This window comes from Equus caballus, chromosome X (genome assembly GCF_041296265.1).
Source record: "Equus caballus isolate H_3958 breed thoroughbred chromosome X, TB-T2T, whole genome shotgun sequence".
In the NCBI taxonomy this organism is placed as follows: domain Eukaryota; kingdom Metazoa; phylum Chordata; class Mammalia; order Perissodactyla; family Equidae; genus Equus; species Equus caballus.
This window is the reverse complement of record NC_091715.1, coordinates 38,888,734-38,912,942: the sequence shown is the minus strand read 5'-3', so window position 1 is coordinate 38,912,942 and position 24,209 is coordinate 38,888,734. Positions and strand designations below refer to the sequence as shown.

The 24,209-nt window shown below is 38.2% G+C and overlaps 1 protein-coding gene across 15 annotated transcripts in view; it reads right to left on the bottom strand.

Moving 5' to 3' along the window:
- JADE3 (jade family PHD finger 3) overlaps window positions 1-24,209 on the bottom strand; it is a 128,578-nt gene that overhangs the window by 48,601 nt on the left and 55,768 nt on the right. For all 15 annotated transcript variants that reach the window (XR_011435078.1, XR_011435077.1, XR_011435079.1 and 12 more), the window contains 2 exons: window positions 18,279-18,335; window positions 17,421-17,512 (listed from right to left, as the gene is read on the bottom strand). Coding sequence is in view for 11 of the 15 variants with exons in the window: in XM_070258593.1 (XP_070114694.1) it covers window positions 17,421-17,512; window positions 18,279-18,324 (138 nt within the window). In the remaining 4 variants the exon portion in view is untranslated. The remainder of the gene's footprint in view (window positions 1-17,420; window positions 17,513-18,278; window positions 18,336-24,209) is intronic.

Genomic DNA, 24,209 nt, shown 5'->3' with positions numbered 1-24,209 from the left:
CTTGCATCTCCTATAGTTTTTGTTCCATAAAGGTGGTTGCTGTGTTATTGAGTGTATGAATATTCGTAAGTACCATATCTTCATGGTGAATTATAGCTTTTAGCATTAAAAAGTCTCCTTCTTTGTTTGGGGGGCTTGATTTCTACTTTACCTGATATCAGGATCACTACTCCTGACACTTTTGTTTCTGTTTTCCTGGTATACTTTTGTCCATCTCTTTATTTTCAGCCTTTCTGAATAGGTGTTTTTGGTATACTCTTGTACACAGCATATAGTTGGGTCTTGTTTTTTGAGCCCCCAATTTTTTTTTAACAGATGTCAAGTCCCTTCATATTTATTGGCACGACTTATATTTGGTCTCAACTGTCATATTTTATAACTACATGAATGATGTTATATTTCCTATGTTTCTTTCTCTATCACATGCATACTTTTCGCTCTTTTAATTATATATATTTTTCATATTTAAGAAGGTTTGTAGTTTTATTTTAGTTGCTATCTTTGTACTTAGATCTTTTAAAAACGTCCTTAGTCTCATTTTCTTTTTTAACCTTTTACTATCTGATTTACCAGTTTTTAATTTCTCTCAGTGAACTCCTCAGGGGTGAGAAGGATAAGAATGACATGTTTACTGTGGTAGCCAAGAGGCTTCGCTGTGCAAGCCTTAACCCTACCCCCGGCAAGGAAGCCCTAACTGCGTGGAAAGCTCAAAGGCCAGAGGTAGGGGATAATGATATGGGTACAGCTACAACTTGGACTTGTGGAAACAAAGAGATTCCCCATAATCCATTTTCTACACCCTAAGCACAATTAGGTACTGACAATACGGGGACAGGGATCCATCTAAAATTTGATGTACTGTTATCCTCTGGTTGAAAGGGTGCCTGGGGGACTAAGGGGCACAGAACTGTGCTCACCAGCCTGGAAACATGACTTACATTGCTGTGGCAGCCTAAGCTTTGTGATTCTGCCTTTTCAACAACAGAAAAAAAGTATGCCCTGAGTTCTTAAGCTAACCTGGCAATGATTTCAGAGATGAAGGCCCAGTTAACTAATGTCTAAGCAACGAGGGAATACATTTTCACATAAAAGCATACGTATATTGGTCTATACCTCACCTACTAATTTCTAATTCCGAAAAAAAAAAAAATCAACCACTTGTAGACTGAAGATAAATGTGTCCACATTTCTGGAAAATCAAAGAAAGAGATGCTATTTAAGCAAACGTTTTAGCCTTTAATGCTAATAAAGGTTCCCTGAAGACAAACACTACCCAAGTTATGTGTAACATGAAAGGAGGCAGCATAGAGCATGATCCAATAAAGCAAGGAATTCTCAGCTGGTGAAGTTCTGTTTAAACTGACATTTCACAGAGAATAGAACTGAACTATCACACAATCAAATGATGCCATTTAAATGAATAAGGACTCATTCCATTTGCTACTTTGCAAGGACAACTCTGCAAATGCCTGTTGGTTTCACTCAGGGGAGATTTATAATTAATAATGGGACCTGAGCACAGTAGAGAAGGAAACCAACCTTAAATATGCTGGTGGCCAAGTGGCAACAAAATGATTTTCCTACCAAGAATCCTAGCCAATTAAAGTTAATTGGGTGCTGTGCAGTGAGAAAGCCAAGTCTACAGAAAACAAAAACTGGTGATTTATTACATAATACTTTGTATAAGAGGGTAAGAGAGGATCACAGACACATCCATTTAACATGTTTTGCACAGAGCTCAGTGTTCTGGGTGGCTAGAGGCAGAAACTAAATCACCATTTTGCTGAACACTCTGATCCATTTCTATAAATTACTAGAGTGCCTTTAATGAGCGAGTGGTTAAGTGGCAGTGGCAATTTACAATTGTGCTAAACTACTGTCTTCAGGAAAGACAGTGCTGTGGGAAACCCTACCTTAGATCTGGAAAGAATACTAGAGTCAAACATTTTTCAATCTCCTGAAATATTTTATTATTCTCCATGTGATACATTTCACAAAATAAATCAAATGATTGCAAAATCACGCTTTTGGCTTAATACCACTACACCATCTAATCACATAGCATAAGTCATATCTTAATACTTGGTATAACTGCTTATGAAAATCTGTTCTGTATAGTTCCCTAAGTAGCTTGGAAACATATTGTAGTGGGTTGAATGGAGGCCCTCCCAAAAGATATGCCCATGTCTTAATTTCTTGGACCTGTGAATGTTCCCAGATTTGGAAAAGGTATCTTTGCAGACGTAAATAATTTAAGGATTCTGAGATGAAGAGATCATCCTGGAATATCCGGGTAGGCCCTAAATCCAATAAGTGTCTTTACAAGAGAAAGGCAGAGGGAGATTTGATACAGAAGAGGAGGAGTCAGTGTGACCATGGAGGCAGAGATTGGAGTGATCGACTCTTGATCCACAAGTCAACAAACGCTGAGAGCCACCAGAACCTGAAAGAGGCAAAGAACAGAATCTCCCCTTAAAGTTTCCGGAGGTAGCACAGCCTGGCCAATTTTGGACTTCTGGCCTCCAGAACTGTGAGAAAATAAATTCCTCTTGTTTTAAGCCACTTAGTTTGTGGCAATTTCTTACAGCAGCCCTAGGAAACAAATACACATATTTACCAAACAGAAGAGTAACTTGAAGACTCTAGACAAAGAGATATAAAAGCCAAGGCCAATGAAATCTGGCCCTTGTCCATGGCTTCAGAAAGACCAAATCTCCAGGGAACAGGCACTCTGTGAAGTCTAGGAAATCTTGGACTGCAGGAACACTAATCAACTCATACCTATTTTTCTTAAGCAAATGAAGGCTAAATCCAATGACTATTATAATTTTCCCTTTCGCCTTTAGAGAAAAATAGCAGACTTTACATGATAAGCCTGATTTCAATTTTACAAGCTAGCCAGATTAAATAGCATCAGATCCAAGGTTTCTAAAGAAGCATTTTTACTCAAGGCAGAGTGCAAGAGTCTGCCTTATCTTGCTGTAGAAGTCAAACATCTCAGGCATGAGGCAGAACATAAAATGTTGAAGAGGGGTTAGGAATGTAAGTTCAGTACTCAGGCAGATATCTGCAAAGTGATATGAAATATATTTACCAGACTGGTCTCATGAATCTGCTTCTGAAAAGAAAAGGCATTTTTTTTTTAGGTTTTTAAATCAAATACAGGCAAACAAAATAGCTATAGCATTTCCTGGGTTGAGGTGTGAGTTTTATACACATATAGTGGCACATACATACACACATATATTTGTATATATTTTCATAAAGAAACAAAATGATAAACCATAAACTTTTCCAAAAAATGGTTAACTCTGCGGAGGGGGGAGAAAATACGGAGAAGAGAGAGACAAAAGCTGGATCTCTCTGTATTTCATTTCATAGTTTGATGTTTGAACCAGGAAAATATTTTACATAGTTAAAAATGAAATTAAAGGGGCTGGCCCCGTGGCCAAGTGGTTAAGTTCCCGCACTCCGCTGCAGGTGGCCCAGTGTTTTGTTGGTTCGAATCCTGGGTGCGGACATGGCACTGCTCATCAAACCACGCTGAAGCAGCGTCCCACATGCCACAACTAGAAGGACCCACAACGAAGAACATACAACTATGTACCGGGGGGCTTTGGGGATAAAAAGGAAAAAAAATGAAATTAAAAATCTTTAGAGAAAGGAATATGGGTCCAGGGACAGACTACCTGGATTGGTCCGCTGATTTCACCACTTACTAGTTTGGAGCAAGTTATCTAAATTCTCTGTGTCTCAGTTTCTCATCTGTAAAATAAGGATAACAACACCACCTCATAGGGTTTGTAAGGATTAAATGGGTGAATTTATGTAAAGGGCTTGGCATGGTATTAGGATCATGGCAATTGCTAAACAAATTCCACTGCAGTTATTTTATTATCATTATTGTCTCAACCATATACTGCTTTCTGCTTTTAAAAGTACGGCTGAGTTTTGCTACCTAGTCCATAAAGTAATTGTTAATGGGGTAAAGGAACCGTGAGTTCATGCTCAACTAAAATGTGCATGGTTTGGCTCCCAAAGACAGGGTTCTGAGGCAAGAGCCCCATAAAGAACTTTAACCAACATTCTATAGGCCACGAGGTAATGCAGAAACTTCACAAAATAAAACACGGTCGTTTGTTGCTAAAGTAAAGATTCTGAATGAGGGATTTGGATGTTGACACTGACCTAGGTAATGAAGTTGAGAAGTTTTACAAATTCTTAATTGTGTGCCTATTTTATATGCACTACTAGTCTCCCCAAAAGATCCTGAAACAAAAAGGCTTTGTACTTACCAGATATCTGCTCATTTATGGTCAAAGAGGGGATTCACAGGCTAACATACAGCCCAGAAGCTATGCCAAGTCCAACAGTGCATGCACATCTTGGCCTCTCAGATGCTTGCAGAAACAAAGGAGGCCTCACTATGAATTCAATTAGAATATCAATGCTTAACCTGCCAGAGCCACAAAATGAAAATGCCCTTCATGGACAGCTCTGGCTTTTACTGCTCTCATTAACATCTCTCAGTGGGCAATTTCTTAAAGCACAGTTAGTCTGAACATTTTTGTGATATTTTTTAGACGAAAAGCCAAAACATTTACTTCCTGTATGACACAAAGGGGAGCACTGTCTGGCCCATGTAAATGAAGCAAAGAGACTGACCAGTTTTGATTCATAAGCGCTTAAATCTGAAACTATACATAACTGACCACAAACAGATGCGTCACCCCCAAAAGCACAAAACAACAGCTGCAAATATGGTAACTACATTTAATCAAATGGAACTAACTGTAAGCAATTTTCTTAGAATTATACAATCTTAAGGCAAGAAAAGATGTTTGGGTTATCTAGATGAATCAGCCACTTAAAGCAGAGAAAACCTAGCATAGAATATAAATTTGTTCTTATATGATAACAAAGGTACCTAGTATTGTCAAGACATTGTGTCCCACATTGATTTTTCCAACGAAGCAAAGCTTATTCAATTTCTAAGTTTAAAACTTTAAAGACCATGTGAATATTTTTAAGTAGTTTAAAATAATTCTCAGGTTTCTTATAAAGAATAAACAGGACATTTTTGATGGGTACGGGCTAACATAAACTGGTACATCAATTATCATAAAGCCATGTACTTTGGGGTTACTTAGGTAGGTTTGATTATTCCCCCTACCCTGTACCAAACAGAGGTGTATGCATCTTGGTAATGGAGGAGGGGGAGCAACTGAGTCCGACTTGAAGATCTGGGCAATTTTCACACAAGAGATGACATCTGAGGTTTGCTTTGTAAATTTCTCTTCCATCCCTCAATGTCCCTTTCTGTGCAGTGTGCATTTTCAAGTTTAGCGCTTTTTATCTGCTGTGGGTTGGAAACCAAATAGTGAAGATTGTTAGAAATACATGTAAAATGATGTAAACAGGCTCTATTTGAGGGTATTGCAGTGTTCTCTCCTGAGTTAAAATACATGACCTTTCACTCTGCTGCTATGAAAGTCTCAGACATAATAAATGAGACTCTGGGCCTATAGATGATATGCAGTCAATCCTTTAAAACAGGTTGATATGGGGGCTGGCCCAGTGGCGTAGTGGTTCAGTTCACACGCTCTGCTTCGGTGGCCCAGGGTTCGCGGGTTTGGATCCTGGGCACGGACCTACACACTGCACATCAAGCCATGCTGTGGTGGCGTCCCATATATAAAGTAGAGGATGACTGACACAGATGTTAGCTCAGCAACAATCTTCCTCAAGCAAAGAGAGGAAGATTGGCAAGAGATGCTAGCTCAGGGCCAATCTTCCCCCCCACCCAAAGACAGGTTGATATGTTTTATAGACAAGTCAGACTAATATTAGGCGAAAACACTCAGGCTTTTGAGAAAGAATGGAAGACTTTTTAATATATTCAAATTGATCATCCAATACTATGTGCTTTTTCTAGGGTAATTAGCTTTTTAAAAACATCTTTAAGAGCATGGGCCCTTTGGAGAAACAGATGAAGGCTACTAGCTCAGAAAAAAAATACATGTAAAAACATACCCTTAAAAGTCTGTATACAATTTTCAGAAGGTACCAAAGCCCCTGAATCATATGTAGGATTCACACACCCCTAGGAAACTTCTCTAGAGGATAAATCAGGGGGAAGCATGCACAGGAACCTTACCGAAGCACTAAACATCAAAGAAAATAAGTATCTATTAATGCAGCCAATTAAGCCCTAGCAAAAACAATCATTTATATTGCATTTCAATGACTAACTCCCAGGAGAAACATAAAATTTCATCTGTAGAGAGTCAGAAAAAAGAAACTCCCATCCTTACAAGAAAAAGGCAGGACAGGCAGTAAATTAATGATTTTTTTGTGAACTCATTAGAGAAATGAGTCACAGCACAAACGGCCAACTCAAAGGGAGACACAGGATGGGAGCATTTGCTTACCTGGGGCAGAAGCCACAGTAGGAACATTAAACTAGAAATTGTGATGAATCGTTGGGGGCCAAGTGGGGACCACTATGAGAATATGAAGTTCCTGGGGGCTATAATCATGGAGGGGGTCCCACCCTCTTATAAGTTTTTTCTCCAGACCCAACTAGGCTCTCATAGGGAAGATGGGGGAAAACCTGGAGAAAGCTCCCCCAGTGGTGCTATCTGGGCCCTTGGTGCTCAGTGCGCTGGCTCCCTTACTGAATAAAAGGCTTCTTCTGCAGGGGAAGGATATCAAGAGCGGCACTGGTATAATCTCACCAGTGTTGGGGGAAGGGGAAAAGCGCCTTAATCTATAGGAGGGAGAACCTCAAGGACACAGAATGAGAACACCAGAGGATCCTTGCTGCAGGCAGATAGAAGAATAGGGGCAGGGGCAAAAAAGCTCTACCCTTGAAGTCCACCTCCCCTATCCCATTCCCAGACACAGGACCACTACACACTCCAAAGACTGGGACATAATCAGATTAGAGAACAGTGCCCCTCCCCCATACCCTACCATCATGCTAAAGCCTCCAGTGATAACAGTGGCTTACAGCTGGGAGAGCTGCAAAAGCTAGAATCTCTCTGAGGACAAGCACAAAGGGGAGACTCTAAGCCAAGAGAGGAGACAAAAATAAGGTCACAGAGGAATTCAAAGTCTCTGGTGCCCCTAGCAATGACAAATTTCAAACACCTTCATACACTGCTGGTGGGAGTGTAAAATGATGAAGCCCCTTTAGAAAATAGTCTGACATTTCCTCAAATGGCTAAATAGAGTTATCATATGACCCAGCAATTCCATACCTAGGTGTATACTCAAGACGACTGAAAGCATATGTCCACCTAAAAACTTCTACATGAATGTTCATTGCAGCATTATTTATGGTACTCCAAAAATGGAGACAATTCAAATGTCCATCAGCTAACGAATGGATAAACAAAATGTGATATATCCATACAATGGAATACCATTTGGTCATAAAATGAAATGAAGTACTGATACATGCGACACCACAGATGAACCTTAAAAATATTATGCTAAGTGAAAGAAGCCAGACACAAAAGGCCATATAGTGTATTGTTCCATTTATATGAAATGTCCAGAATAGGCAAATCCACAGAGACAGAAGTCAGATTAGTGGTTGCCAGGGGCTGGGATTAGGGGGTTTGGGGAGTAACTGCTAATGGGCAGGGGGCTTCTTTCTGGGTGATGAAAATGTTCTAAATTTAAATCGTAGTAGTGGTTACACAACTCTGAATATACTAAAACCCATTGAATTATACACTTTAAATACATAAACTATACGGTGTGAGAATTATATTTCAAAAAAGATGTTAAAATTTTTTTACAAAACGGTGATTGTTGTGGTATCAATGGACATCACCTGAGAGGCCCTGACATCTATTCCCACCCAACAATACCAAGGTGACCCTCCTCCTCAATGTGGTATTGGCAGAGACTGTATATGGAGCCTGGAGTGTGTCACCTCTGGCCATCAGTAACATGGTACTCCTTACCACCACCACGCCCCCTGCTATCAGTGGAGGCAACAAGGTGGGGATTTCCACTCCCACTAAGTAGTAATGAGACACCCCATCCCCTTTCCAGAGAGATAACAGAACTGTCTTCCTAGAGACATAACAGAACTAGAATGGGGAGCATAAGAATTCTGCAACTGGTGGTAAAGAGTCAGCGCCCCTCTTCCCCACTGGCCTGGTTATTATGGAGGCCTACTAAAACAGATTTAAATAAGACTTAGTGTCTGATAACATAATACCAAAAAAGTCCAGGATACAACAGAAAATCACTCATCATATTAAGAAACGAGAATGAGAAAAGACAATCAATAGACAAAAACATCAAGAGGATACTGATGTTGGAATTATCTGAAAAGGATTTTTAAAGCAGCCATCATAAAAATGCTTCAGCAAGAAATTACAAACACTTTTTTTTTTAAAGATTTTTTATTTTTTTCCTTTTTCTCCCCAAAGCCCCCCGGTACATAGTTGTATATTCTTCGTTGTGGGTCCTTCTAGTTGTGGCATGTGGGACGCTGCCTCAGCGTGGTTTAATGAGCAGTGCCATGTCCGCGCCCAGGATTTGAACCAATGAAACACTGGGCCGCCTGCAGTGGAGCACACGAACTTAACCACTCGGCCACGGGGCCAGCCCCCGAAATTACAAACACTTTTGAAACAAATAAATTGACAGTTTTAGCAAGAAATAGAGGATATAAAGAATAACCAAATGCAAAATTTGAAATGGAATAATGCAATAACTGAAATAACAAACTCATGGGATAGGCTCAACAGAAGAATGGAATTAGCAGAACAAAGAAGCAGTGAACAAGAGAAGTTACCCAATCTGACCAACAGAAAGAATATATACTGAAAAAAAAATGAAGAGGGACCTGTGGGAAAATCACAAAAGATCTAACATTCATGCAATTGAAGTCTCAAAAGAAGGAGAAAAAAGGTGGAGTTAAAAAAACAGTTGAATAATGGCTGAACATTTCCCAAGCTTGGCAGAAGACATAAACCTAGATTTAAGAAGCTGATCAGAGAGGTGTCAAGATGGCAGTATAGGCGGACTCTGAACTCACCTTCTGCAACGAACACAACCAATTTACAACTACTCTGGGAACAATTACCCCTGAGAGAGAACTGAAAACTGGATAAAAAGAACCCTGTAACAAGAGACAAGGAAGGGCACTACACAATAATAAAGGGAACAATCCAACAAGAGGATTTAACACTTGTAAATATCTATGCACCCAACATAGGAGCACCTAAATATATAAAGCAATTATTAACAGACACAAAAGGAGAAACAGACAGTAACACAATAATAGTAGGGGACTTTAATACTCCACTTACTTCAATGGATAGATCATCCAAACAGAAGATCAATAAGCAAACATTAGCCTTAAACGACCAGATGGACTTAGTAGATATATACAGAACATTCAACACAAAAACCACAGAACACACATTCTTTTCAAAGGTACATGGAACATTCTCCACAATTGACCACATATTAGGCCACAAAACAAGTCTCAATAAATTTAAGAAGATTAAAATAATACCAAGCATCTTTTCTGACCACAAAGGTTTGAAACTAGAAATCAACTACACGAAGAAAATCAGAAAAGCCACAAATATATTGAGATTAAACAAATGCTGCTGAACAACAATTGGGTCAATGAAGAAATCAAGGGAGAAATCAAAAAATACCTGGAGACAAATTAAAATGAAAATACAACATGGCAAAATTTATGGGATACAGCAAAAGCAGTTCTAAGAGGGAAGTTTATAGCAATTCAGGCCTACCTCAACAAACAAGAATCTCAAATAATCTAATAGTGCATCTAAAGGAGCTGGAAAAAGAACAAAGCCCAAAATCAGTAGAAGGAAGGAAATAATAAAAATCAGAGCAGAAATAAATGAAATAGAGACTAAAAAAACAACAGAAAAAAAAATCAATGAAACCAAGAGCTGGTTCTGTGAAAAGGTAAACAAAATTGACAAACCTTTAGCTGGACTCACCAAGAAAAAAAGAGAGAAGGCTCAAATAAAATCAGAAATGAAAGAGGAGAAATTACAATGGATTTCTCAGAAATACAAAAGATTTAAGAGAATACTATGAAAAGCTATACACCAACAATTGGATAATCTAGACAAAATGGATAAATTCTTAGAATGATACAATCTTCCAAAACTGAATCAAGAAGAAATAGAGAATCTGAATAGACCAATCACCAGTAAGGAGATCGAAACAGTGACCAAAAACCTCCCAAAAAATAAGAGTCCAGGACCAGACGGCTTGCCTGGGGAATTCTACCAAACATTCAAAGAAGACTTAATACCTATCCTTCTCAAAGACTTTAAAAAAATTGAAGAGGAGGGGAAGCTTCCTAACTCATTCTACGAAGCCAACATTATCCTGATACCAAAACCCGACAAGGACAACACAAAAAATGAAAATTACAGGCCAATATCACTGATGAACATCGATGCAAAAATCCTCAACAAAATACCAGCAAATCGAATACAACAACACATTAAAAAGATCATACACCATGATCAAGTGGCATTTACTCCAGGGATGCAGGGATGGTTCAACAACCACAAATCAATCAACGTGATACACCACATTAACAAAATGAAGAATAAAAATCACATGATCATCTCAATAGATGTAGAGAAAGCATTTGACAAGATACAGTATCCATTTATGATAAAAACTCTAAATAAAATGGGTATAGAAGGAAAGTACCTCAACATAATAAAGGCCATATATGACAAACCCACAGCAAATATCATTCTCAATGGAGAAAAACTGAAAGCTATCCCTCTAAGAACAGGAACCAGACAAGGATGCCCACTTTCACCACTCTTATTTAACATAGTATTGGAAGTCCTAGCCAGAACCATCAGGCAAGAAAAAGAAATAAAAGGGATCCAAATTGGAAAGGAAGAAGCAAAACTGTCACTACTTGCAGATGACATGATTTTATATATAGAAAACCCTAAAGAATCCACTAAAAACTTTTAGAAATAAAAAATTAATACGGTAAAGTTGCAAGATACAAAATCAACATACAAAAATCAGTTGCATTTCTATACACTAACAATAACGTAACAGAAAGAGAAATTAAGAATACAATTCCATTTACAATTGCAAAAAAAAGAATAAAATACCTAGGAATAAACTTAACCAAAGAAGTGAAAGATCTGTACACTGAAAACTACAAAACGTTGAAAGAAACTGAAGAAGACGCAAAGAAATGGAAAGATATTCTGTGTTCTTGGATTGGAAGCATTAACATAGTTAAAATAGTCACACTTCCTAAAGCAATCTACAGATTCAATGCAGTTCCTATTGAAGTTTCAATGACACTTTTTACAGAAACAGAACAAAGAATCCTAAAATTTATATGGAACAACAAAAGACCCCAAATAGCCAGAGGAATCCTGAGAAAAGAGAACAAAGCTAGAGGTATCACACTCCCTGATTTCAAAATATACTACAAAGCCATAGTAACCAAAACAGCATGGTACTGGCACAAAAACAGACACATAGATCAATGGAACAGAACTGAGAGCCCAGAAATAAACCCACATGTCTATGGACAGCTAATTTTCAATCTGGGAGCCAAGAACATACAATGGAGAAAGGAAAGTCTCCTAAATAAATGGTGCTGGGAAAACTGGACAGCCGTATGCAAAAGAATAAAAGTGGACCGTTATCTTACACCATACACAAACATTAACTAAAATGGATTGAAGACTTGAATGTAAGACTTGAAATTGTGAAACTTCTGGAAGAAAACATAGGCGGTACACTCTTCGATATGGGTCTTAGCAGCATATTTTCAAGTACCATGTCTGTCCAGGCAAGGGAAACAATAGAAAAAAAATAAACCAATGGGATTACATCAAACTAAAAGGCTTCTGCACAGCAAAGGAAACCATCAATAAAACGAAAAGATAACCTAACAACTGGGAGAAGATATTTGCAAACCATATATCTAATAAGGGGTTAATATCCAAAACATATAAAGAACTCATACATCTTAACACCAAAAACCTAACAACCCAATTTAAAAATTGGGCAAAAGATCTGAACAGACATTTCTCCAAAGAAGATATACAGATGGCCAACAGGCACATCAAAGGATGTTCAACATCATTAACTACCAGGGAAATGCAAATGAAAACTACAATGAGATATCACCTCACTCCCATCAGAATGGCTATAATTAATAAAACAGGAAATAAGTGTGGGAGAGGATGTAGAGAAAAGGGAACTCTCGTACACTACTGGTGGGAACACAAACTGGTGCAGCCACTATGGAAAACAGTATGGAGATTCCTCAAACAATTAAGAATAGAACCACCATACAATCCAGCTATTCCACTGCTGGGTATTTATCCAAAGAACATGAAAACACAAACACGTAAAGATGTATGCACCTTTATGTTCATTGCAGCATTAGTCACAACAGCCAAGACTTGGAAGCAAACTAGGTGCTCATCTAAGGGACAAATGGATAAAGAATATGTGGTATATATACACAATGGAATACTACTCAGCCATAAGAAATGATGAAATCCGGCCATTTGTGACATGGATGGATCTTGAGGGTATTATGCTAAGCGAAAGAAGTCAGAGGGAGAAAGTCACATACTGTATGATCTCACTCATAAATAGAAGATAAAAACAACAACAAACAATCACATAGAGACAGAGATTGGATCGCTGGTTATCAGAGGGGAAGTGGGGAGGGAGGAGTGTAAAAGGGGTAACGTGACTGGTGAACATGATGTAATCTACACAGGAATAGAAATATAATGATGTACACCTGAAATTTATACAATGTTATAAACCAATCTTACCGCAATAAAAAAGAAAAGAAAAAAAAATTTCCATCTGGGGGTCGGTACTGGGGAGGGGTACAAGGAAAACTTAGGGGATGCTGAAAATTTATATTTTGATTTGGGTAATGATGACATATATAAAAATCATTTGGGCTATAAAATTAAGATTTGCATATTTCACATACTTTACTCTATGCACGTAGTATTTCAATAAAGAAGTTAAAAAAAAAAAAAAAAGAAGCTGATCAAATCTCAAACGGGATAAACCAAAAGAAATCCATGCCCAGGCACATCATAATCTAACTTTGGAAAACTAAAGACAAAAAAACATCTTGAAAGCAACTGGAAAAGAGATGACAGATTACCTACAGGAGAGCAACTATTTGAATGAGAGTAGATTTCTCATCAGAAACCGTGGAGGCCAGATGGAAGTAGCACATTTTTCAAGTACTGAAATAAAAGTACTGTCAAACCAGAATTCTATCTCAAGTGAAAATGTCCTTCAGGAATGAAAGTGAAACCAAGACATTCTGAAATGAAGGAAAATTAAGAGAATTTATCACTAACAGACTTACCCTAATAAAATGGCTAAAGGAAGTTCTTCAAACAGAAAGGAAATGAACAAAAGGAAAGTTGGAATATCAGGAATAAAGGAAGAACAAGAGAGAGAAAATATGAGTAACTATAATAGACTATCCTTCTCCTCTTGAGTTTTGTAAATTATGTCTGATGGTTGAAGCAAGTATTATAACCTTGTCTAACATAGTTCTCAGTGGATGTAGAGAAAATATTTAAGACAATTATATTATAAAGATGGGGGGATGGATAAACAAACCGAAATAGTGGTAAGGTTTCTATACTTCACTTGAAGTGTTAAAATGTAGAGACCAGTAGGCTAATAAGTTATATTTGTAAATGGTCCACCTTTTTTTTTTTTAATGATTTTATTTTTTTCCTTTTTCTCCCCAAAGCCTCCTGGTACATAGTTGTATATTCTTCGTTGTGGGTCCTTCCAATTGTGGCATGTGGAACGCTGTCTCAGCATGGTTTGATGAGCAGTGCCATGTCCGCGCCCAGAATTCAAACCAACGAAACACTGGGCCCCTGCAGCGGAGCACGCGAACTTAACCACTCAGCCACGGGGCCAGCCCCAAATGGTCCTCCTTTTTAAAGGTTGCTCCCCAAGAGCAGCCACTAAAAATCTACACAAAGATATACACTCAAAACCACTACAGAAAAATTAACATGGAAATAAAAAAAACGTTCAAGTAATCCACAGGAAGACAGAAAATAAAACAGAGGAACATAAAAACAGAGAGAACAAATAGAAAAGAAACAATAAAATGGCCAACAAACCAAATCATACTAAAATTTACATTAAATATAATGGTTTCAATATGTCAATTAAGATAAAGATCGAAAGAGTGGATTAAAAATTGACCCAACTGTATATCTACAAGAAACTCATTTCAAATATAATCATATATACAGACCGAAAGTAAAAGAATGGAAAAAAATATACCATGTAAACATGAATCAAAAGCAAGCCAGAAATGATATTCATATTAGATAGTGCAGACTTCAGAGCAAACAAAATTACCACAGACAGAGGGATATTACATGATGATAAACTCACCAAGAAGACATAGCAATCCTAAATATGGATGCATCTAACGATGGAGCTTCAAAATACATAAAGCAAAACTGACAGAACTGATGAGAAATAGACAAATCCACAATTACAGCTGAAGACTTCTACAGCCCTCTCTGAACAAGTGATAAAACTACTAGGCACAAAATCAGTGAGGATACAGAAGAATACCATCAACCAACAGGACCCAATAACAACAGAATACACATTCTTTTCAAATGCCCATGAAACATTCACCCAAGATAAATCATATCCTGGGCCATAAAACACACCTAGACTAATCTAAAAGAACTGAAATCATAAGACTACATTCTCTGACAAAAATGGACTCAAACTAGAAACCAATAACAGAAGGATAGCAGGAAAGTCTCCAAATGCTTGGAAACTAAACAATACGCTTCTAAACAATCCATGGGTCAAAGAGGAAGTCTCAAGGGAAATAAAAAATATACTGAATTGGATGAAAATGAAAATAAACATATCAAAATTAATAGGATGAAGCTAAAGTAGTGTTTAAAGGGAAATTTATAGCACTAAAATTCTCATATTAGAAAAGAGGAAAAATCTCAAACAGCCTAAGCACCCACCTCAAGAATTTAGAAAAAGAACAAAATAAACCTAAAGCAACAATAACAAAAATAAGAGGAGAAATCAATGAAACTGAAAAGAGAGAAACAATAAGATGATTTGACTGATTTATGGAACAATTTAAGCAACATGATATATATAGTATTGGAATATAACCCAATGTATAAAATAAATATACAGGAGTCTATACTGATATAAATAAGTTATTAGATAAATGTTTAAAATGAAAGAAGCATCCAAGGCGATTTTTTCTTTTTGAGGAAGATTAGCCCTGAGCTAACTACTGCCAGTCCTCCTCTTTTTGCTGAGGAAGCCTGGCCCTGATCTAATGTCTGTGCCCATCTTCCTCTACTTTATATGTGGGACGCCTACCACAGCATGGCGTGCCAAGCAGTGCCATGTCCACACCCGGGATCCGACTCAGCAAACCCCGGGCCGTTGAGAAGCGGAATGTGCAAACTTAACCGCTGCGCCACCAGGCTGGCCCCAAGGAGATTCTTATAATTGCTTAGTTTGGGGAAACAATCAAGATTATCTAATATAAAGCTCTTGGCACAAAAAATTTCAATAAATGGTAGTTATGAATGATAAGTGTGATAATGTCCATGTTACGATGACAAATTACTTCAGAGAGGTGAAATAAGCCAGCAAAACAAGACATTGTACCAATCTCTTCTAATGCCAAGTCTAGTTTTGTCAAAAGAGAGAATCTGATATTACAGAACAGAATGTGAAGTATAAACAAACAAATTTGCCGCCAGTAGCCCACATCGCCTATCCTTTGCAACAAAAGATTGCTATTCTCACTAACCTGGAGGCAGCAGGCCTTAAGACCCAAAGCTCTTGAGTCACTTTATCTTCTAGGACCAGCTGTCCTAAATGGTATTAGCAAAGTTTCTTTCTTATCATTCCGTAGTCAAAGCCTCCTCTGGATAGGTGGGAAATTTGTTCTGTTCTTGTTTACACGGATTTTACTCCCTAAGTTTTTCTGCATGAGACAGACACACATAAATACACTCTGATATTCTACTGTGCCTGGAAAGATCCCTGCCAATAGATGGCAATGAAAAATGACCTCTGAGAAAGGGAGAAATACTGTCTCTGGCTGACAGCCTAAAGCAATGTCCTCCATGAGTGAGAGCAGGTGGAACCTGTGACTTGCTTCTAACCAACAGAATATGGCAAACGTGATGGGATGCTACTTCTTGATTAGGTTATGTTACGTGGCAGATGTGGTGCGATGTCATTCCCATGATTATGTTATGTTATATAAGACTCAGTCTCAGCAGACTGGAGAAAAGACTCTCCCCTTGCTGGCTTTGAAAAAGTAAGCTGCCATGTTTTGAGAGGATCTATGGAGAAAGCCACACGGCAAGGAACTACAAGCAACATCTAGGACTGGAGACTGGTCCTCCACCATAAGCCAGCAAAAAAATACGGACCTCAGTCTTCCAGCTACAAGATGAATTCTGCCAACAACCCAGATGAGCTTGGAAGAGAATTCTTCTCTGCTAGAACCTCCAGATGAGAACATAACCCAGCCAGCACACTGACTACAGCCTTGAAAGACCCTGAACAGAGAACCTGGTCATGCTGTGCCCAGACTCCTGACTCACAGAAACGGAGATAATAAATGTGTGCTGCTTTAAGCCATTAATTTTGTGATGATGTGTAATGCAGTAATAGTTAACTAATACATTCTTTTTCTTTGCAGCCAAGGAACTCTACTCATAGTAGAAGTGAAGATACACAAGGTCAGTTTCGCATCATTTAATCGTCACAGAGGAAAGTCTGTGGGACACATTAAACGATTATGAAGTGCAACCCTAGCACTTTGCTGCCCTGGGGGCAGAAGATGACCAGCCTCACAAGGAGTGCCTTGTTCTTCCTGGGCTGTCAGTGCTCTGAAGACTGTGAGGACCCATCACAGCCCACAGCCCAGATCTCCAACACAGTCCTTCCCTTCTTCATCTGTAACATCCTCATCTATCCCTTCCTGCACTGCCTCTTACCTGCCAACTTAGCTCTTTCCAATCATGGGCTAGATCTTTGAGTCCTCAATTCCCAAAGTCTGGCTCCCTTTGATTTCTTGGCTAGGGGAGGCTTTATATTCTAAAGCCAGGCACTTAAGTATCCTCACCAAAATAAAATCACAGTGTGAAGATTACTGTTTTCCCAAAGGGAAAAGAAAATGGAAAAACAAAGGTTCATCAGAAAACAAGCATATCCACTGGCACACAGTTAACTCCTCACATCTCCAAGATCTGAGTATTATAACTATGTAGGCAGGAGGCAGCTATCTATCCATTTTTTAAGTCTAAAAACTGAATATTTGATCTTACCTCAGCCGGCTTCTTGCGTTCATTTGGAATTTTTGACTTGCTCCTCCTATACAGTGACCCAGAAGCAAAGGAAGTAGAAGGACCTGCAAAAGCTAATTAGAAAAAAAATACTGAGACTGATTACTCACTAATATAACTGTCATCCAAGAGAATGTGAAAGATATGATGGAGAAGAGCACAGTGATCTCATACCACTGAAGAAAACAGTTAAACTGCACCCAAGAAAACCTCATAATGGAGTTTAACAACATTTATATGTGACCTGCCAGCATACAAAAGCGCCAACAATGCTAATGCTGAGGAGATTTGATTTGGTATAATCATACCTCATAACATTTTAGAATAATACAATTCATGTTCCACCTGGAGAAAATGGATCTGCAAAAGCAACTGGAAAAACGAAAAATGTGGAACAAGTAATCTGTGCATCCTTCAGCACTTCCCCAAATGCTACTGTTAATAAAGTTGTTGCCTTTTACAAATGATGATTCATGTAGTCAAACATTTAGTACCCGAGCTACAATTAGGATTGTAGGGCCTACAATTTTTGCTCTCATACTTTTCTTCCTTTCTAGAAAAGCACTGTTAAATCATTATCAGATTTGGCTTTTGTTGGTTTGGTCAATGAAAAGTGAAAAACAAAATGTTATAGCCACACAAAACCAATTTTCTCACCTAACTTACCTATTTCTAATGAAATTTAAATGAATAAGAAAAATAGCACCCCAAGCTTCCTTCCTAGAAACATTATCTTTTAACCATTTAAGGAATCATGAAAAAGCTTGTCCTTAAGTCAAAGAAGAAATCTTCAAGGAGTATAGATACAGAGGTTACCAGCTGTTGGCTGGTTCTACTCACTCTCGTCTGAACTGTCACCGCTGCTGAGAGTTCTATGGCGTTTCATCCTGGAGCATCCTGGGAAAAAGAACAACACTGAATAAAACAATCAAACACATACACACCCATCCCAGAGGGCAGTCAAACTGTCCTACAGATCCCAAGAAGCAGCAGCGGCAAATCACATAAATCAAATGATTTCTGTCAAGAATATTCTCAAATGACCTAGAGTGATGGGAGAAGAGGACTATCAAACTTTCCAACACAGAGGGTGTCAAAGATTGGCTGAGGCCACATATTAGCCTTAGGAGGAAGCCCAAGCAGCACAGGATGAATGGTACTGGATTGGCTGGAGCCTCAGATGTGGCCTCATGAGCACTGTCCAACCAAACAAAGGGGGGCTGCCATGGGGTCATCATCAGCCAAGGATCCTCAATAAGGGAGGGGAAGGAAAGGCAAAAGCCGTCACAAAGGCAGAGCTATCGAGGGACAAGGTTGAAAGATATGAGACATGGTTGGCTGAAGAAAGAATAAGTCAGGCATGTCCCATCTTTAAGAGCACAGCCACACTGCTTTTCCACCTGCCGTTTCTCACTTTCATCCTGCAAACAATTAGCTTAATTTAACATTATATCTATAGATACACCACAAGAAATGTTATAGAAAGCTCCTATATTGTGAAAAATACATAATGCTCTTGACTAAAACTTCTAATGGTTTAAGTGTCCTTCCCTGTGTGTGTGGCCAATGACAGAAAAGCAGCACCATCTTTCTGGGAACACACCAGCAGTGGAGTGTAGGAAAAAAGGAAGACACAGTTAGACACTTCAAGTCACAAAAGAAGTGATGAAAATGTAAACTAGAAAAGACAGTAACTGACATTCTTTTATGTGCCACAGTACACAAAATGCCACTTGGGGCAATCATGATCCCACAAGGAGTAAAGGTTAGGGCTACTGCCTTCAAATCACTCATAATCTACCAAGGAGAAAGAAATCCAAGTACAAGGGCACTGTGAGCCATTAGGAGTAACAGAAACAAAACTGTATGTTAAAAAGTTAATAGAGAGACTTCCATTTCTGGCATGACAGTGTGAAGAACTTTGTGGACCCACTCCCCAGGGAAACTGATGGAAATTATTAAAACCCACTATTTAAAATCTCTGGAAATGGTCCTAAGGTCATAGAGCAAATGAAGAAGCATTTATTAAAGGAAATCTACTAAAACTCAGTAAATAAAGAGTTTGTGGTATTTGGACCTAGACCCTCTCCCTCCATCTCCCAGCACAGATCTCACACCAGATTGGAGCAGCCAAGAACACAGAGCTCCCTCTTGCCCAGCTCCCAGTTGCAAGGCTTTCTTCCTGGGAGGAGCAGGATGTCAGCATTTCTCATCCTGCCCTCAGCTACCTGTTTCTGAGGCTAAGTTCCAGACAACTGTGGCTGACAGGTGGGGGCTCCTTCCTTCCAGTTGGCCCCTACTCCTGGGATGGAGGCTATGCCTTGGGTGTGGTGCTACCAAGAATACTGAGGCCCCAGCTGCTCTGGCTCCAGCTTGCGGAGAAGGGGTTCTACACCAAGAGATGCAAACCTAGGATACCTGGGGCTGCCACTCAGAGAGAAGCACATCATTGTCCCTACCCACTACACCAGAGCTGTGGTTCAGAGATTTTGCCTACGGGGGAGAAGCAGGTCATAGAATAGAGGGCTCCAAATCTCCCTACAATGGAACTGACCTCATTCCCAACCGAGTGTGAAGAAGTTCAAGCCTAGGCTGGCTAGCATGCTGGAGAGAACAAGGGACAGAGACAGCTGAGAGGAACCATCCTGGGGTCAGAAGAAATCTCAAATACTGATCTAAGGAATTAGCCCATCAAGGGAGCCCTAATTTGACCGGATCGGTTTGTGGAGCAATTTATGCCCCCAAGGCACTATTAAAACCAACAGAGCAATCAGCCAGCAATTAGTGGAATATAACAGCTGGGTGTGGTCAGGGAAAAAGTCAAAAGGAACCCTGCCAAAACCACTGTCACCCTAGAGTGACTACGGGGCATACCAAAGGCTGCACCTCTAAGAAGCAACATCAAGACTTTACGCTGTAGGGAAAACTCTGGGGAGTAAATAGACTTCAAATAATCCAGTCAGTCACTAAAGAAGTAAACAATAAAGATCCCTGATGGTGGGAGGGGGGCTGCTGCCAGTACCCAGAGTTGCTACATTATATTATCTAAAATATCCAGTTTCCAACAAAAATTTATGAAATATGCAAAGAAACAGGAAAGTATGACCTATACACTAGCAAAAAAGCATGCAACAGAAACCGCCTGTGAGAGCAACCAGATATCATATTTAACAGGCAAAGACTTCAAACTAGCCATATAAACATGTTCAAATAAAGAAAACCATGATTAAAGTAAAGGAAGGTAAGAATATCACTAAAGAGATAGAAAATATAAAAAAGAACCAAATCGTAATTCTGACATTGAAAAATATAATAACTAACTGAAAAATTCACTAAAAGGGCTCAAGAGGAGATCTGAACTGTCAGAAGAAAGAATTAGTGAACTTGAAATAGATCAGTAGAGATTATACAAGTCAAAGAACAGAGGAAAAGAAGATGAAGAAAAATGAAGAACAGCTCAGAGAAACGTGGGACACCATTAAGTGCACCAACACATATGTAATGGGAGTACCAGAAGGAAAGGAAAGCAAAGAGAAAAAATATTCAAAACAATATTGACTAAAAAATTTCCAAATTTACTGAAAAACATTAATTTGCACATCCAGGAAACTCAACAAACTCCGAGTAGTTTATACTATCACTACTATCATCTGCAAAGAGATCTACAGATACATCATGGTAAAACTGCTGAAAGCCAGATAAGGAGAAAATCTTGAAAGAAGCAAGGGCAAGACTCCTCACTTATAAGGGAACTCCAATAGGATTAACAGCTGACTTCTCATCAGAAACAATGGAAGTCAGAAGGCAGTGAGATAAGCTATTCCAAGTGCTCTGTAGTGATGTTTGCACATATCAGTGAATATATTAAGAATCATGAAATTGTACACTTTAAATGGGCAAACTGTATGGTATGTAAATTATATGTTGATAAAGCCGTTATTTCAAAAACTAATAGGATTAGTACAAGTATCAAAATCATTAATCAACGTTCTATTTGCCTACTGTTAAAGTCAAATGAATATTTCTTTCTTTAAAAAATTGAGACATAATTAACATATAACACTCTATTAGTTTCAGGTGTACAACATAACCATTCAGTATTTGTATATATTGCAAAATGAGGAATATTTCTTTAAATAGAATGTTAACCTCCCATCATATAAATTTTGGGGGCTACATCTGGCTCCTTGATGCAAAACTTAAGACATTCAAACACTTTTGAAATGCAAACAAAAACAATAACAAAACACTTCCCAGCAAAAAGTAACATGTAATTTAAAGACACAATGAATGTAGAAATTTAAACAAAAATAAAAGTAATATGTTCTCTAATCATTCCCTATTGAATGCACTAATCTACCTAGAGTAGCAGTTCATTTGTCTGATATCATTGGGATGCTCCATTTATGTAAACTTTCCAGATAAATGGTGTACTCAAACATTTAAAATCCTATTATCAATGGGAGCTTCTCTAAAATATCCATTTACTAGTATTCTATTGTTGTAGTATCAAGTTACCACAAATTCAGTGGCTTAAAACACAAATTTATTATCTTACAGTTCAGTGGGTCAGAAGTCTGGTATGGGTATCACGGGGCTAAAATCAAGATGTTGGCAGGGCTGCACTTCTTTCTGGAGGCTCTAGGAGAGAATGCATTTCCTTGCCTTTTCCATCTTTTAGAGGCCACTCACATTCCTTGGATCTTGGCCATCTTCCTCAATCTTCAAAGCCAGCAACACTGCATCTCTCTGACCCTGCTTCTGTCATCACATCTCATTCTCTGACTCTTCTCTTCTGCTTCCCTCTTCCACTTTTAAGGGTCCTTGTGATTAAATCAGGCTCACCCAGATAATCCAGGATAATGTCCCTATTTTAAAGTTAGCTGATTAGCAATCCTAATTTTCCTTTGCCATGTAACCTAACATATTTATAGGTTCTAGGGATTAGGGCATAGACATCTTTGAGGGTCTGTTATTCTGCCTACCAAAACCTAACGTATTTTTGCATTATTAAAAGCAAATATACTCCCACACAAATATGCCCAAAAGATTTTTGACAAAGATAGAAAAATGATCAATGGAGGAAAGATAACCTTTTCAATAAATGGTACTGGAGTAATAGGGGAAAAAGAAGAAGAAGAAGAACCTCAACCTAAGTCTCATACCTTATACAAAAGTTAACTCAAAATGGATCATGGACTTAATGTAAAACTATAGAACTTTTAGAAAAATATACAAGGAAATCTTTGGGATCTAGGGCTAAGCAAAGAGTTCTTAGACTTGACACCAAAAGCATGATCCGTCAGAGAAAAGTTCGCCTTCGTCAAAATGAAAAACTTGTTCTGAGAAAGACTCTGTTAAGAAGATACAAAAATAAGCTACAACAAACTGGACAAAATATTTAAAAACCACATATTTGACAATGGACTTGTATCCAGAATATGTAAAAACCCCTCAAAACAATAGTAACGAAATGAATGATTCAATTAAAAATGGTCAAAAGACTCAGACATTTCATCAAAAAGCAATACAAATGGCAAATAAGCATACGAAAATATGTTCAATATTATTAGCCATTAGGGAGATGCAAATTAAAACCACAATGGCTGAAATAAAAAATAGTGAAAATTCAAATGGTGGAGAAGATGTGAAGAAACTATATCCCTCATACATTGCTGGTGGGAATGTAAATGGTACAGTTACTCTTGAAAACAATCTGGACATTTCTTTAAGAATTAAACATGCAAGTACCATAGGACCCAGTAATTGCACTCCTGGGCACTTATCCCAGAGAAATGAAAATTTATGTACACACAATAACATGTACACAAATGTTTATAGCAGCTTTATTCATAATAGCCCAAAACTGAAAACAATCCAGATGTCTTTCAACAGGTGAATGGTCAAACTATCTGTGGTACATCCATTCAGTGGAATACTATGCAGCAATAAGAAGGAACAAAGTACTGATATATGCTAGAACATGTAAAACATGTAAAAAAAACTTTGCGAAAACATCATGCTCAGTGAAAGAAGGCATAAACACAAGATCACTTATTATATGATTCCATTTATATGAAATGTCCAGAGTAGGCATATCTATAGGGACAGGAAGTAGATTAGTGGTTGCCTAGGGTTGGGAGTGGGAATGCAGACTGACTGCAAATGGGCACAAAGCTTCTCTTCAGGGTGACAGAAATCTTCTAAAATTGGAGAGCAGTGATGGATGCAAAACCCTGTAAATATACTAAGACTCACTGAATTGTATACTTAAAATAGATGAATTTTATAGTATGTAAATAACAACTAAATAAAACTTTAAAAAAAAACCTTTAAAAATACAGTAACATTTACCAATGACAAATTTTTAGGCAGAGTCAAGAAGAGTAGCAATAGGAAAATTCCATCTATTGAATGTAACCTCCATATGGATAACTCATACTGGGATCGAAAGCAGTAAATACCATAGAAGAAATACTTTTATTCTTTAAAAACTCTCAGTGAAGAAATCCAACTGAGCATGGACTCTCTCTCCTCACTTCCCTGAGAGTTTCAGGAGATCAAAGACTTCTTGTGAGATAGATACTCCTCTCATCTTATGTACTTAAGCCAGTAGCGTCTCCATTTTCTATAATATTCTGTTCTTTAAATGAGTTACCAAACTGTTCATGACTGAGGGAAGCACAGATTTTTAAGAATCTGCAAAATTTGGTGTTTTTTTAAACTACTACAGGAACAATCATTTTACTATAGATAGAAACAAAAAATCTT